At 39.6% G+C, this 17,123-nt stretch overlaps 1 protein-coding gene across 1 annotated transcript; it reads left to right on the top strand.

Annotated features, from left to right (window-relative positions):
• The first annotated feature begins 1,014 nt into the window (after positions 1-1,014).
• LOC125226567 lies at positions 1,015-15,651 on the top strand. Its single transcript, XM_048130567.1, has 3 exons — positions 1,015-1,103; positions 11,255-11,509; positions 14,961-15,651. The coding sequence occupies exons 1-3, from the start codon at positions 1,061-1,063 to the stop codon at positions 15,512-15,514; spliced, it is 852 nt and encodes a 283-aa protein (XP_047986524.1). The 5' UTR covers positions 1,015-1,060; the 3' UTR covers positions 15,515-15,651.
• Positions 15,652-17,123: the final 1,472 nt, after the last annotated feature.

The raw sequence follows: 17,123 nt of genomic DNA, 5'->3' as shown, positions 1-17,123 counted from the left end.
TATTTCTTAAGTTTTAAATATTTTTGTTGAGGCGTCGCGATTCCTGGTCTCTCTCACTCTATTTAAGCGTAAGTAAGCATAGATTGATATTGACCTCATTAGAATGAAATCATTATGCATGTAAAACTGAAAACTTTAAACTTACTACATTAAAAACATTTGGATATGCCTATTTAGTTCTATAATAAATCTTGTTGATTTCGACGATGCTTAATATTTTTTTTATACTACGTCGGTGGCAAACAAGCATACGGTCCGCCTGATGGAAAGCGGTCACCGTAACCTGTGAACGCCTGCAACTCAAGGAGTGTCACATGCGCGTTGCCAACCCATTAGAAGCTTGTACACTCCCTTTTGCTGTGTTAAGTTCTTAAATCAGATTTTTATACTGCACCTATTTGCATTTCATTGCAATGATTTTTCCAGAAGAATGATTACAAATTGTGTTCATTCTTAACTTTTATAGCCATGTTTCTTATAATAGTTATAATTAGCGAATACATACATAATCATACGTAACTGACGGTCATGAAACGTTACGGTTCGATTGGGAGGCCTATTCAATTACTTAGTCTTTTCATGTTATGGATATGCCAGTTACCATCAGTGACTTTTCTTCAACTAATTAGAAGTATCTCAGCTGAAAAATCTGATAGATTTCTATGTACTCAAAACCAGTCAACATGATTCTTTGTACCTAATGTAAAGTCCAACTACCTATCTTGTTACTTAATAGGAGCTTATCAAAAACACACGCGCAACGTCTATTCGCTAAGATCGTATTCATTTTTGATATTGGTGATACAAACTCTTGTATTCACTACCTTGATATCGGCAATACTAATCCAACGAACAGATGCAATATTTAATCTGACGTAATAGTCGTATCATATCCACCGCCAATGGTTAACAATCAATTACCACCGGAATCTGCCTCCGTATCGTGGGGGCGCGTGAATGAACGCGGCGGGCGGGCGGCGAGCTTTCAGCCCCCCCACAAGGCGGGCGCGGCGCGCCGGCGCAGCGCCGCCGCCAGTCCCTTCGCGACGCTCGCGCCGACATGTCTCCCCTGTGGATCGTGCTCACACTGCTCCCCATCCTCGGTAAGTGGAGGTGACAAGTGAACGGAAGTGACGCTCCCAAGTGAATTCACAGTGACTTCTTTTTCAGCGCATCAAGTTTTTAGATCTGTGCCATAGCGGAATTGTGTGCATGATTTGGTCGCGTGCGTGTTCGTGTTTTTACGGTGCAGGATGTCCGGGCGCATGGATATGTATTTATTCTACGCATAATATTTACCAGCACGATACTTTAGTATAAAACGATTGAAAATAAACACTTTCCATGTTTTGAGAAACATAAAGTTTAACAAAGATACCGTTAAACAGAGTAAATAGGGATGGATGACTGGGGTGAATAGGGGAAAAGGTTAAAAACCTTAAAATGTGATTTACCTGTCAGTTTATATATAATAATAACTATTTACATAAATAAATATCATACTAAATCCACTGTTATTTTGAATAAAATGTTATCATATATATTTAAAAAAAATGTTTACAAAACAAATCACATTTTATGATTCGTCCCTATCCACCCCGGTTGACGGTACTAATCAATGACCTACCTCAATTCTTAAAATAAAAAATAAACAAAACATTTATATCTTAAAATCTTTACCTTTCGCAACGCGCCTATTAGTGGCAAAGTGCATGTTTATAGGTAATTACGTAAAGCGTCCCGTGTGTGCATCTCCGCGCTTGCGCAACCTATGCACTTTCCATTCGGCGCGGTCGCCCCTCGCGAGTCGCGAGAGGTAATCGATTCCCCGGATTTGCATAAGCGATTTTCCCACGCTCCGCTCTCTGAAAAGTGGAGCGATCTCAAGGCTTTGATCTACATCTAAAATGTAACAGTCAAAAGTAAAAAAAGTAAGGTCGCTAGAGCTCAAGGAAATAAGGGTCCGGCGGCGGCGCTTGTAACACCTGTGACGCGTATCAGGCGGGCCACACTTGTTTGCCATCGACGTAGATTAAAATTATACATTCACGATTTTCTCATTCCTTTGGTCACCTAGCGACTACAACATCAGAAGTACTCCATAAATTTTATGACATTGCCAATGGAATTCCGCAAGTACGCCAAATTTCGAATCAATAAAATCAGGCACGGGAATCTGGTCAAACATATAGAGTGAAGCCGAATTAAACTGCATAAGAGGTATCCGTACTTCCGTAGAGATGTGTCGTAAAGAAAGGTGACAAGGAAAAACTAACATTATAGGATCCACAAGGTTACTCGATTAATCAATTTATATAATTTAAATGTCAGGTCAATTAACAAATGACTTTAAACATTTATTTTAATTTTATTTTACAGAGTAAAACGGATAAATTAATACCATTTCTCAAACCAACATTTACATTATTTTTATGCGGTTGTTAGTAGTAGTAACAGTGAACATTTATGTGTGCAATTACATGCATATCAAACACGACATTTGAAGATACAATATTGCTAAAGAACTGTAACTAATCAATCAAGTCCTTATTTGCACATAACAGTTAAATAGACGCTAAAAGTGTTCAATAAACTTTTGATATGTTTCGTAAGTGCAATGATTTGATGTTTATCGATCGGGTCACGACACTATGGGAAGATTGTGCTCAAAAAGCTTCCAATCTCAAATTGCTATTAGGTATATTACGTATTAAGCGCTTTCTTGAATGACACTTTTTATAGACTTGTTACTTTTCTGACATGAGTCATTAGTAAACGTTCTAATGTACGCTGACTCATCACATCAATGCGTTATGTAATTTACATATATTATTCATCGCAAACCAACGAGCGTCGCGCATCTTGCAGTTTTTATGCCTCCCACTTTTGGTACAGTCACCAATAGATATAAATGAGCGGCCGGGGCGCGCATAAATATCCGAACACGCCTTATAGGTTTTTTTAAATATTTAGTCCGAAATAACCAATTTTTATTTTTACTTTTATTTTATCGCCTTAAAAATAGAGGTATGTTCAGATATTTATAGCTGCTCATAAACCGGTCCGATAATACAGGGTTAAATAAAAAGACTGTTCAAACTTTGCATGGTGACTTTTGAAGTTATAATGAACAACTTTTATTATGGGACCAATGCTGATCACGAAAAAAAAATGAAAAATGAAAATGAAATATCGTCACTACTTTTAAAAAAACTTGTATCTTCTTTGTCTGTCAATTAAAAGAAAATTGTAGTAAGTATGACTGTATGGAATGCATATAGATTATAGACCTACTGCGTTTTAACTTTGAGGAGCAGCGTACGAGATTACGAGATTTTTTCAAAGTAAGTAGTGACGATATTTATTTTTCAAGTAGGCATATTGCAATGCGTATATGAACGTCAAATAAAGCTATGCCGGCTCTAACCCTACGCCTCAGCCTCGAGAAGATTTCAGTCCCCCCTCAGTTGGGAGGGGGGGAATCCACTATGGGACCGGCAAGAAACTCGGCGGGCCACTTCTTTTCAAAACATTACATCTTATAAAATTGGTTGTTCCAAAGAAATGAGCTGTATCACGACAGTTGAAATGTATGAAAGAGGAAATTTTTATTTACGTTTTTAGCATTAGTCCCATAGTAAATCTAGTTCATTGTGCCCACAAAAGTCTCTAATTATGCAAAGTTTGAATGGTCCTTTTTATTTTATCGTGTATCTGATGGCGACTGTAAGTGTAGGTATAAGTATTTAGAATTGTGGCAGTTCACCATTATGTTACATTTGACCTTTTAAAGCAGCCTACTACGGCGTCGGCTTAGTAGTTAAAGCAATGATTTTGCCAGTTAACTATTTTGTTACAAAACGCCATCATTGCAGATGCGAGTGTACCGTTAATATCAAGAACCCCCCTAGAGTAACTGAGTAATTAATAGATGTTCCCTGTTACGCATAATGCCTAATAACGCATAGTTCATTAAAATAGGTTAAGAATGAGACAATTCAGAATGAGCATGGACTTTGTACCACTAGCCACTACTGATATAAATTCCATTCATATATGTAGGTATTAAACTGTGTAAGTACTTAGTCTGTGCTAATATAGATATTAGGTACCATACGAGTGAAATCGGTCATTCATAAAAAACGCGTTTCTGTTGTCTTCAATATCTTATTGATACCTACTTGCAACAGACAATAGTCAATAATGTCGCAAGTAGCTATCCTGCTAATTTCGGTTTGATACATATTTTACCACATAAATATTGCCCAAACCGTCATCACGAGGACCGGAAAATCGTGCTTACAACACTGTCATTTCACGCTAGACAATACGGCTTTCCACGCTGCGCCTACGGTTTCTACCTTTGTTATCTTAATATATACACATTGTTTGTATAAAGTTATAAACGCCGTATTAGTAGCATTTATACGGTGTAGGTGCTTGTACTATTATATATTCTGTGGTAGGTGTTAGGTATGGGTGTTAATGTGCTATGAAAGTGCTTTTTGGTTAACGAATAAGGATATATTTAAGTATTACTTTTATAGATGTTTACTTTTACTTTGGTAAATAAAATGGTTGTAAAGTACCATAATGTACGTAAATCAAACTTCTGATGTCTTTGTCAGATGGTTATACAATATAGGATGATAGGTAGGTACCTACCGACCAACGAAATTTATAATAGTCATTCGATAAAACATCTGAGCTGTAATGTGTAAAATACCTACCTTTAATATACATTGACCACTCAAGATAAGTGCATCTTCGTTAGTAATAAATTATATATCCACAAAATGGGGCTAAACTAATGTACTTACCTATAATATAATTCAATCTAATGACAAAACATCAAACCATAAAAACAAACTACCTATGTAAATACTGCTACAAACAAGTATCATAACTATAAAAATAATGAACATATACTTAGATTTTATTCATTATGTAACATAGGGCCCAAAGAGCAAACTACGAATGAACCCATCGTATTTGCATGCAGTACAAGGCGTCTAGCCAAACGTACTATGGTTGACACTCCGTGGCGAACGATACGCTATTGGCTCTATCGCGCGCTAATACGGAAGGGCGCTAAGAAAGGGACACGATACTGAGCGTTTGTACGTTTGGCTAGAGGGCCAAGTGACCTTTCGCCGAGGATGCTACGGCACCTTGCAGCTCTCTTGCGCAAGGCTCGCGTGCGATGGTATCACCCCCCACCCTCCCCCCACGCATGGGAACCGCGGATAACCTCCACCGGACTGGGTGCACGTTCACCCGGATTTGTGCACGTTAGACGTAGTTTACGTGTGGCAATCTCGGCTCATTACGTTGGTCTACTTCGAGATGTTTTTGCGAGTCAGTTAAGCGATGCGTTAAATGTTTTGTGTGAAGGAATTTTTAGATTGTCGCCTTGTGAAAAATGTTTAATATAAAGTAATTATGTACTAGTACAGTCAGCATCAGAAGTAGCGGATTTGACTACAGGTCAACAGTATCTAACTATCATTCTGCTATACCTTATCAATGTTATTGTCTTCAACATTTAGAAATAACTATTAACTAAATTAGTACATACCTACACTACGATACAATTTCGGAAAATATAAAATTCGAAACAAGTGATGGGGGTGTTTTAAATCGACGCGAGTTACGGATTTCCGGTGAAAAAACAACATATGTACATTATGTAGGTACTGAAAAACTTAAACTGTACCATAGATTAAATATAAGAAGATCATACCACCCCATACATTAAAATGCAACCGCCTAAGAACGCGCTTACACTACACCACACATAGATGGTGCCACAAAAATGTCTTGTAGCTTTTGATTATACTCGTAGATGGCGTAAGTGTCACCTTTTGACATATATTTATGGCTCAAAAGTGACACTTAACGCCAATCTACAAGTAATCGATGATAACAAGGCATTTTTTGTGGCGCCACCTATGTGTGGTGTAGTGTATGCGCGTTCTTAGGCGGTCGAATTTTAATGTATGGGAGGGTATGATCTTCTTATATTTAATCTATGACTGTACGTAGGAGTTAGATCGACTCATCGCAAATATGGAATACTATTCCACGAATCAGATATGCATGCGCAGACATTTTGGTGCATCATTTCATCTGCTATTGATGATGTTGATTACGTAGGTAATCTTACATTTAGACGAGACTTGACAATAAAATTATGAGCTTAATCCATATCATAATTTATGTGGGATCAATATCGGTGCACTAGCTGTGGCACTAGGCAACATGACGAAACTAATCTATTCTAGCTAATGCAACATACGATATACAATGTATACATGCATTAGGTTTGGACTAAGAGTAAGTATGAGTTATCGGTATGACCCAATTTATGATTACTTTATTACTATCTCAATATTTTACCAGAACAACTTAGCAGTGCAATCGTAAAATAGACCTAATATTAATGAGAAATTAGTTTTTCAAGTTTACTCATCCTTCATTAAAATTTTGGTAATAATGCTTTTTAATTGCTATTAATATAGGTGACCATATCAATAGGTAATAAAAAATATAAGTAAATGTATGCTTAATACCCATGCTTAACAAATTTGAACATAAAATTGTAGCTCTAGATATGGATTGGATCAGTTAGTTTCAAAAGTGAGGTTTTTTAAAATAAGTATGTATTTAATTTGTAACACTGACATATCCGATTCATATCTAAAGCTAACATGTACTATAAAGTACAAACGATCCGCTAGTCCTTTAACGATAACGATTGTGTCGTACTTTACCTACACAGGCGTTCGCTTAGTTCCCATATCATACTAGTAAGTGTTATTAACTAGATTTATCGAAAAGATATTGTAAATTAAGAACAACTCAATTAAAAAATATTGCGAAAAAACCTTAAAATCGGGGTTCCGCTCTCGACTGTTTCTCTTTCAAAACTTAATCAGTCGTAACGAAATTTGAGAATCTGAATAACAATAAAATAATCTGTGTAGAACCGTTTAGTTTTTTTGCTAATGGTCACCAATTTTGAATACCACACCTTTTTTACGCCATAATCAATAACGCTGTTTTTGGAAATTTTTGATGGGCTTTAAATAAGAATACCTATCAAAAAAATCAAAACTTTCTTTCCTTCAACGTCATTGCATGACATTCAACTTAAGCATCTGGTCTCCCGCGATACAGGCCTAGCCTAGTGCGGGGACTCCTGAGGTATCGGTAAACCAACTAAGCTATGCACGTAGGTAATTGTAACTATTGTAAGCTATGTAAGAATGCATCTCATTTGTGTCTTTTTGTGCAATAAACATTTTTTATCTTTTTGTTTGTATGGAGAATTGACCCTTCCTGTAGCGTCTTAATAGACATTTAAAATAACACGTACCTAAACCCGCTGTCAAAATCACTGCTAACTTAGCTAAGTCGAGTCGTAGGTGCGTATCTGCGGATGGCATAACTCAGCATCACCTGCCCCGCGCATGCGCTGTGACATGTCAGCGACCGCGGTAATTGGATACATTATGCAACAGCAGAGCACACTCGTACAGTACTGTATGCGATTTTACTACTGGGTTGCCAAGTGTTCTCTCTTTGTGAATACTCGTAATAACAGTGGTAAGAAAATGGTGCAACACGAGGAAACCAAAGATTTTAATAGTGTGTTTCCTTTTAAAGACTAAAATGTGATTCGATAAGTTCATACTATGAAGAAGATCGAAAACGATGAAGACGACTATATATTTACTACTTATCAGTTACAAACAAACCAATAGGAAGATTGTTACCAAATTAAAGACTTTATGGGGCAATCTAAATATCTTTAGATTTTAGATACTACAGTAAACAGCATAAACAAAAAACCTTTTTTCAAGCTGTAGCACAAGCAATACCTAGAGCTACCTATATTGTTTGTAGACCTGTTAGAATTACCTACCTCACACATTTTGTTATTCTCTTAATTGCTTAACTCATTAATCTACCTAATGAAAAAGGACATTTCCATTGACCGTCTCATTTACAATGCGTTTTTGTCATTAGCTCATTCGGCAGGAAATGTCTCTTATTATCTAATCCCATTGTAAAATTATAATGTCTGAGAAAGGTCAGGTCTAATGCTGATGTTCAAGATAAGGTTGCAACACACTTGTGGGTTTGGTGTGAAACCGCGGCGAACTGGCGAATAAATGCAGCTTCACATGTTTCTAAACGTAACCATGGAAACCGGAATTCTATCTCTGAATCTCAAAATTGTTATCTCCGTTATGTAAGGGCGTAGGTGCACCTCGCAGTCTGCCATCTCAATCTCAGTGACCTGACCACGCACTACCGATAACTCGCTCGTATGACCTATGTGTAATAAAAACTACCTACCTTCTGACGTGTTCCCCTTGTAACATGGGGTTCTTCAAGAAGCAGGTAGTTAGGGTTCTCAAAGGTCGGCAAGGCACCTCTGATGTTGCTTATGTCCATGGGCGGCGATGACTGCTTCCCTTCAGGCGGCTCGTCTACTCGTTTCCTGCATACATATATGATAAAAAAAGTTTTTTTTATATAGCCTATATCGTGTCCCACTGCCGGGAAAAGGTCTCTCTTTCCTTCCTCTATTCACCGCGGTTTGATGCCCGCTCTCGCCAGTCACTGTAAAATACGTCGAGGTCGTCCCGTGCTTCCCGCCATCTCTTTTTAGGGTTCCGTAGTCAACTAGGAACCCTTATAGTTTCGCCATGTCTGTCCGTTCGTCCGTCCGTTAACACTAGAAAGCTGAAATTTGGTATCAATATGTATATCAATCACGCCGACAAAGTGGTAAAAAATAAAAAATGGAAAAAACTGTTTTTTAGAGTACCCCCATACGTATAGACGTAAAGTGGGGAGTGATTTTTTTTTTTCATTTCAACTCTAACGTGTGATTTGCGTGTGATATATTGTTAGATAGGTATTTAAAAATGAATACGGGTGTTCTAAAATATTTTTTTTGAAAACGTTCATATTTTCAGAAATAACCGCTCCTAATGTTTAAAAAAATGTGTCCCGTCTAACTTTTGAACCATAAGTTTAAAAAATATGAAAAAATCACAAAAGTAGAACTTTATATAGACTTTCTAGGAAAATTATTTTGAACTTGATAGGTTGAACAGTTATTGAAAAAATACGGGAAACAACGGAACCCTACACTGAGCGTGGCCCAACACGCTCTTGGCCGGTTTTTGGCCTGCCTTTGTTCGACTAATTTGCGGTAATATACGACCCTTGGCAACACACAACAAAGATGTTGATGTTTATACCAAACACCGGAAAATAACGGCCAGAAATCTCTGGAAATCTCTGTTAACAAAAAGATATTCTTTACCATTATGATAATGTCTTACGTCACTTAACGAACCTAAAACTATTATCATCATAAAAAAATCTAAACTTCAACTGTAACGGCTGTAACCATAACATTTACTAATCCAGCTATAAATAAATAGTAATTGATATACAACCCTCTGACCCATCGGTTAACTTGTCTTTAGGCACTGGTCCCACCGCGAGCTAGTAAGCTATGAGCTATCCGCTATAAAAACAAACAAAAGATAAGCACCCCCGTGCAAATAAAAGGGACACGGCGATTTTGATAGCTCACCGCTGGACGAGTAACTATAAACATCGCCGTGTCTCTTTTATTTACACGGGAGTGATTATCTTTTGTTCGTTTTTATAGCCGATAGCTCGTAGCTTACTAGCTCGCGGTGGAACCAGTGCCTTAATGAGCCTACCGCAACATGCACTCACATTTCACTTTATTACAGAAACCTTTACGTGATATAGTGCATTAACATAATCATAATGATATATTATTACGAAGTAATATGGTACAAAGTTTTGATCAAGTGAAATTCGATATTAACGCGCTCATTTACATAAGTGTTTATTATATACGGCACGGCTGTTATTTATTAAAATCTGGATTTATAATAAGTATTATACTAATCCCCTGTTATCCCGTGGGTGTCGTAGAAGTCGACTGTGGGATTTGGGTTAAATTGTGGCGTAGGCGAGAGGCAACCTGTCACTGCAATGTCACAATTTTTGTTTACTTTCAACCCCTTAATTTCCAAGAGTGGCACTGAGACTTTAGTAGTTTCATGTGCTTTGCCTATCCCTTTATGGGATGCAGGCGTGGCGTGATTGTATGTATGTATGTATTATACTAATATTTCATAATTATTGACTCGGTGTAAATAACCTAATACAATATTCATAACTGTTATTTCATATTGTTTCAAAAGAAAGTAAATATCGGTTACTAAGTATTACGGTGCAAGTGAAGCGTTACTACACATTTTAATTACTATCGAGCAAATTCACGTAATTTCCTATCTACTTTTACTTACTTACCTTTTTTATACTACGTCGTTGGCAAACAAGCATACGGTCCGCCTGATGGAAAGCGATCACCGTAACCTATGGACGCCTGCAACTCAAGGAGTGTCACATTCGCGTTTCCAACCCATTAGAAACTTGTACACTCCTTTTTGCTGTGTTAAGTACACAGCAAAAAAGAGTGCACAAGTTCTGTAGGGTTCGGGATGCCGACGACTCAAAGGACAATAGACGGAATAAATTAGTTCCTTAAATCCTTCCATCACCAGCACACCGCACCCTCGTTGAGCTCTGGCAGCCTAACTCACCGGCAGGAACCTATAACGAAATAGTAATTTATTATGTAGGTATGTACCTATTGTGTATACATGTAGGTACAAATTCACAGTATCTCGTTGCTGGACTTCACGTAACTTGTCATTTTGTGCGGTCATAAAATGTCGTAATCCTGCTCAGCGTACGTAGCCGAATGCACAACCGCTCACAAAACGCTCAAGAAACGAAACGCTCATAGATATATATCTCTATCGCTCTTGCGTATTGGCGTGACCACAGGCGTGACAAAGCCACACTGCCTTTCGCGGCGTTTCGTTTTCGTTTCGCGTCGTAGATATGCCATTCGGCTACTGGGCCAGCGCAGACTGCCGGCAGTCGACCTCTTCACAACGTCCGACCATCTCATATACGCTTCACTCGTTAGAGACTCTGACCACCTTCGCCATTAGGCTGGTCCACACAGAGCGAACATAGTCGCGATGCAATGTCCTCGCGCGGCAAACGACCAATGTATGTAGTCGAACGTCGGCCGACTGTGTATTTGTGTAAACTCGCCTATTCACTAGATAAGACAAAGTGAAGATTGAAAATAACGTTCTAATTGTTTTGTTGTATCCAGGGGGCGCAGAAAGGTTCAACTGCCGGGGCCGGATCCTAGGCGCGTACTACGCGGACGCCAAGTCCGGCTGCAAAGCGTTCCACGTCTGCGTCCGCGTAGCGGGCGGGGGCATCCGGGACTTCAGGTTCTTCTGTCCCCCCGGCACGCTGTTCCACCAGGAGGCGCAGACCTGCACGGACTGGGGCGACGACGACCCGCTGGCCTGCCCCGCAGACCTCTACGACGGTCAGTTTGATCTCTACAAGATCGGATCCGGTGAGCGCTTCGCTACTAACAAGGCTACTCGCTAATGTACTTAAGTCGGTTGGGTCGGTTGGTTTGTTGATAATTTGCTTGATGGCAAAAATAAGAAAATGTTTAGTGTATGAAATCATATTTAAGTAGATACCTACCCCATGATTCTTGCAATACCCACGAGTTGTATACTCGTATAAAATACTAGCTTTTTGCCCGCAGTTTCGCTCGCGTTAGAAAGAGACAAAAAGTAGCCTATGTCACTCATCGAAACTTTCGAGAACATTTAGAAACCCGAAAAAGTATTTTAAAACAGAGAATAACAAAGACACGCTTCATGGAAATTTATATTTTCAACTAGCAAATACATGCTATAATCAATCTAAAGATTTATGTCCTTCGTTAGAAAACATTTTCAATAAATTTCTTACGGACGGACGGACGGACGGACGGACGGACGGACGGACGGACGGACAGACAGACATGGCGAAACTATAAGGGTAGTTGACTACGGAACCCTAAAAACCGACAGACTTAAACATTAACAAAAGCATTGTGCACGGCACTTCTTTACTTCTTAAAATAAACAAACGAAAAAAAACTATGTTAAGGATTTGGGTTTAAGACTCTGGCGAGCTAGTAAGGTAGAGAAATCGCATTTCCAATTCGTTCATTGAGATCTATCTGGAGACGCTCTGGATTTGTAACTTCCGATGGTTACAGGACAGCCGTTTATATATTCTTCTTCGGTTCATTGTCATTTGGGTTCAGAAGGCATGCAGCAAAATGAACAGGTTTTAGAACAGTTTTCTGTCTTGCTTGAGTAAATTTTTTTCTTCAGACAACTGATCCAATATATTACCAATGAAATCTTCTGTATGGCTTTAGTTGATCTCTTTGACACATTATATACATTATCAAATATATGACAAGTTAATTATCTTTTCGCCACACCAACTGGTAACGGCTTACTTTGCTATTCGAAAACAGATAGCAAAATTGCATTTTATCCACATGAGTGCAAAGTAATTTCATACAAATTTTAAGTTAACTGATGATGGTAGCATAAGCTGACTGATGGTAGAATTTACCAATAAATGATGATTTTGAATCATAAATATTGAATAGATTGATGGACGTGATTTAGTTTGATGTTTTAAAGTCAGTATTTTGGTCGTGTTGGTGTGGTGAAAAATTTTGTGTTTCACTCGGTGCCAAAGTTTGTTTAACCTTCGTGCCTTGAAACCCTTGCAGCGCTCAAGATTCCACTTTTTGAACCACTCGCTACGCTCGCGGTTCAATATTGGAATCTTTCGCTTTCTCGAGTATAAATATTGGCACGTGCGGTTAAACAAGTACTTTGCCCCCTTGTAAAACAAATAACTATTGTTAACAATTAACTATATATAGTTTTCCCTAATGAAATCAACCTCTATTCGTAGTATAATTGAATATAGTAGGACTATTTTGCAGTTTTTTGATATATTATTACCACAAAATAATGCAAGATTTTCGAAATGAAATATTCCGCGAAATATTTCGGAATAATTTCCGCAGAATTTATTGAAATTTAAGAATTTTATCAAGCCTCAGCCAAACCTATAAAAACCGGTTGTTATCAAAACCGGTGTGGTATAGTATGTCTGTCCTCGCTACTTACTCTAATATTTCTGTGCGTAGATAGGATTTCATTCTCATAAATTTCCATTGTTTCAAGATCTGGAGAATGTTTCGGAAAATTTTACGAAAATTTCACTTGAGAACATTTCGCAACATAGGAAAGTTTCCGTAGGCACATCATTACCTTCAACTATCTCCACTTAAAAAATCACGTCAATTCGTCGCTCCGTTTTGCCGTGAAACACCGACAAACAAACAGACACACACACTTTCCCATTTATAATATTAGTATGGATACACTCATGAAAAATACCTTCTTGAAAGTATTTGATAACTAATTTACAAAATTATTATTAATTATAAATTCATAATTTTCACAAAAGAAAAAAGTCAATAATTATTGCCTTTATGTCTGCGATAGTTTTTTTACTTGTATTACCTTCATTCATGACTTTGACAAAATATTAACAATCATATATTATATTTCTAAACACTTATTTTTCAGAAATTGCAAATAAAATGTACTTGACAGGTAGCATACAATGATATGTATATAGGTATATGAAAAATATCAAAAATAGCAACCATTTAACTGCAAAACTTGCATTCAAATTATCAACAATGTCAACAACCCAATTGAATCTTATCTAATATTGCAATAACATTTGATCTCAAGGTAAACATAACGATAATGTTATAATAATCCATTAATATTAAGTACATTTGCGAGTGATGCTATAGCAATAATATCAATCAAGCAAGTACTTTTAAGTAAAATTTACATACGAATGTGTGGTCCGATAGCCTCATTAAAATAAAATTAATTAGCAAGAAGCAATCGACCTTCCGATTGATCTAAATACTAAACCCGACTGTAATTAATGAAGATGAAGCAATACAAAGCTCATACATTAGTCTACGAGCCGTGTATCTATTGCCTGCCAAGCGTAGATATACGAGTAGCCCACTGCCCGGCCAACCAACTTAACTTTGGCCTAGGGATTCGTAAAATCTGTTTGGTTCACCTGATTCTACAAAACACCTGAGCTCGCTGGTATCCACATACTCAGAATAACGCACTTGGTAGTAAGTAAATGCGGAATTGATTTGATTGCACTGACATTTATACCGCTGACCCACTCAAGCGCAGCAGGTACAATTTTATTACTTTTAAATCATGCGTTATTCATACGAAACTGTTTTTGTTACAAACGTTACGCCGTATGTGATTTCCTAGAGATAGCAGTCGTACTAAATTAGGGCATAAGTGGAGATGACCGATTGCATTGCATCATAAGAGCTTGAAAGGTTAAAGCAAGTCAACGTTAACGCTGTATTTGGTAACGATTGCAAAAAAACTAAGCTTCATTTATACGCTTGCGATGTGCTTCTTGCGGTCTGAACTTAAACATTGTGTATTTAATAAATTATGCTTGCGTTAGTTGGCTAAGTGTGCTGCTACCTACGCCATGCATTGTGGGCTTATATGAAAAATTTGTAATGTTTACTTAATTCAACGGCATGTGTCTAATTATTAAAATGTTTACAGTTCAATACAATACCGACACGAGTACTTACGTACTTTACGTAGGCGATAATTTGATGTATACATAATAATAATTGAACCCGACAAGAATGCATATAAACAATAAACAATATTTATATGATTTTAGATTCGTATTATGTCACATCATGTACCTAAGTACGTATTTTATACGTATGTATATTGTATAAGTATTAGGTATGTAGTAGTTAATAAGTACCTACGAAGTAATAGGCGATTGCAGGTTTAATAATCAACAATAAAACCGTGTTTACAAATATAAACCAAATAAAAATGCTGTGTTCACAGGATTTGATACAAAGAAACTGTCGTCGCCTGGTGCCCGCGAGGAAGAAGCGGAGTTCGGGCTGCAGCGCGCCGAGACCGGCGACCGCCGCCTCGCGCAGAACAACGGGAACGCGCCCGCGTCCGACCTGCGCGCCGCGCACTCCTCCGACTTCTTCAGCGGCCAGCGAGACCGCGGCCGCGACGACCCCGCCCCGCCCGCGCCCCCCTTCCCCGCGCCCCCGCGCCCCAGCGCGTCTCCTTCAGGAGACCCACCAGCCCCCGGACCACCCCTACCACCCAGTACACGAATCCGCCATCGCCACCTCCCCCAAAACCATTCAGCAACAACCAATATGACACCAAGCGGAAACTCGTGCGCAAACGCCCCATACATGCGTCCACTCTGGCTCCCTCGACATTTGTGCCTAGCTCTCCACAGCCACAATTCCCGGAATACCAACCACCTACGAATTTCGAGCGTCGGGTCCCGCAGCAGAACAGACCGAACCCTACTACGGCACCGGCTAGCGTCCCTCCTCAGTATAAAGATGAGTACGTCGAAGTCAGCCGCGTGACCCCTAAGCAAAACAGATACTTCTCCAACAATCCCTCTCCCGCTCCTTTCTCCCAACCGACAACCCTAAACCCCTATTTCAGGAAAAAGGAAGGGCTTGTTGAGTTGTACAATTACAACGCACAATCCACCCCGGGAATCAACGTGCAGAATGACAACAAACCGTTCAAAGTGAGAAACAGCTTCAGTGTGGCCACAGATGTTCCTCAAGAGCAAGACTTTGTGCGCACCAACGTAAACAAAAATAACAATGGTAGAGGCACACCCACCACGATAGATTACAACACTGCTGTGAGCCGCGGCTTTAGTACCACTCCTGCCTACAGAAACTTCAATAGCGTTTCCTACGAGCCGGAAAAGAACAACTTTGTCCAACAGTCGAACGCCAAGAATTTCTTCAATAGCCCGTCTACTCCTGCGACAACTACTACGATTTACACAACTACTCGCACAGACCCCTCGTATAATCTAAATACGGTAGCATACAATACCAACGTCGGCTTTAACGCACATCCATCGAACTTTGCGGAAAGCGACGAAGATGATGGTCAGTACCGCCCCCCGGCTGGCGAAGACGACGGCCAGTACAGACCCGAACTATACGAACGTGAACGCGAACGTGACCGTGAACTCCTGTCTGGAGCTCACTCGCTCAACATCGCCGCCAGCGGAAATAGATTGCCCGAAGATCAGCAGAAACAAAAGGGCAAAACTCAGAAACCATCAAAGCCCGTATCCCAAACGGCAGCGCCGAGACCTTTCAGACCCGCTCCCACGTCCTCGACTACCGTCGCGCCGCCGTCGACCTTCGAACCCGCTTACACGACTACATACAGGCCACAGACGAGTACTCAGCGAGTGTTCGATTACTTCCAAACGTATACAACCACCGTGAGGCCCAGCGAACCGCCCGCGCCCGTCCACGTTCCGACCACGGAAAACTTCGAGAACGTGCCCGTGAGGTCGTCGACGACGGCGCCGCGCACTCCTGAGCCGCGGCCGACGACGCGCGCGCCCGCGCCGCCCACGCCCGCCACGCGGCCGCCGCCGCGGCCCGCGCCGCAGCACCAGCCGCAGCCGCAGCCGCAGCCGGCAGCCAAGGCGCCACACTTCGCCAACCCCGCCAACCCCAAGGAAGACACGAGCTACGACTACGCATATTACGACTCGGATCCTGGGTTTTCAGAATATGATCACATAGAAGAATTCGGTAAAACAAAAACAAAAGCGTAAACTTATCTTCTTTAATTTAACTATTGCCATTAAATTAGTCGCCTCTTTAGATGATAGTTATTACAAATGTATGTTATGAGTTCATCGTTGGTCTGAAAGAATGCCTTGAGCCAGATTAATTGAGGTGAATCCTTTTCCGTTACAATAATATTCTGTAGATAAGTCAGGCTGAAACAGCTGACCACGTGAATGTTTGCCCCATGATAATCCACCACTTATTTTATTAGTTACACTACAACTGGAATGGATTTAATGCGCGTAATGTGCATTACGCGACCAATGACAAGTTTAATCGCGTATAAAAAAGTACAACATAGCAATGTAAGTAGCTATCTAATTAAACCTTTTAAAAATCAATGACGAATATGGCTGCTAAA

Source organism: Leguminivora glycinivorella, chromosome 5, assembly GCF_023078275.1.
Source record: "Leguminivora glycinivorella isolate SPB_JAAS2020 chromosome 5, LegGlyc_1.1, whole genome shotgun sequence".
NCBI lineage: Eukaryota > Metazoa > Arthropoda > Insecta > Lepidoptera > Tortricidae > Leguminivora > Leguminivora glycinivorella.
Note: the sequence above shows the minus strand (reverse complement) of the source record. Positions and strands in the feature narration are given on the sequence as shown.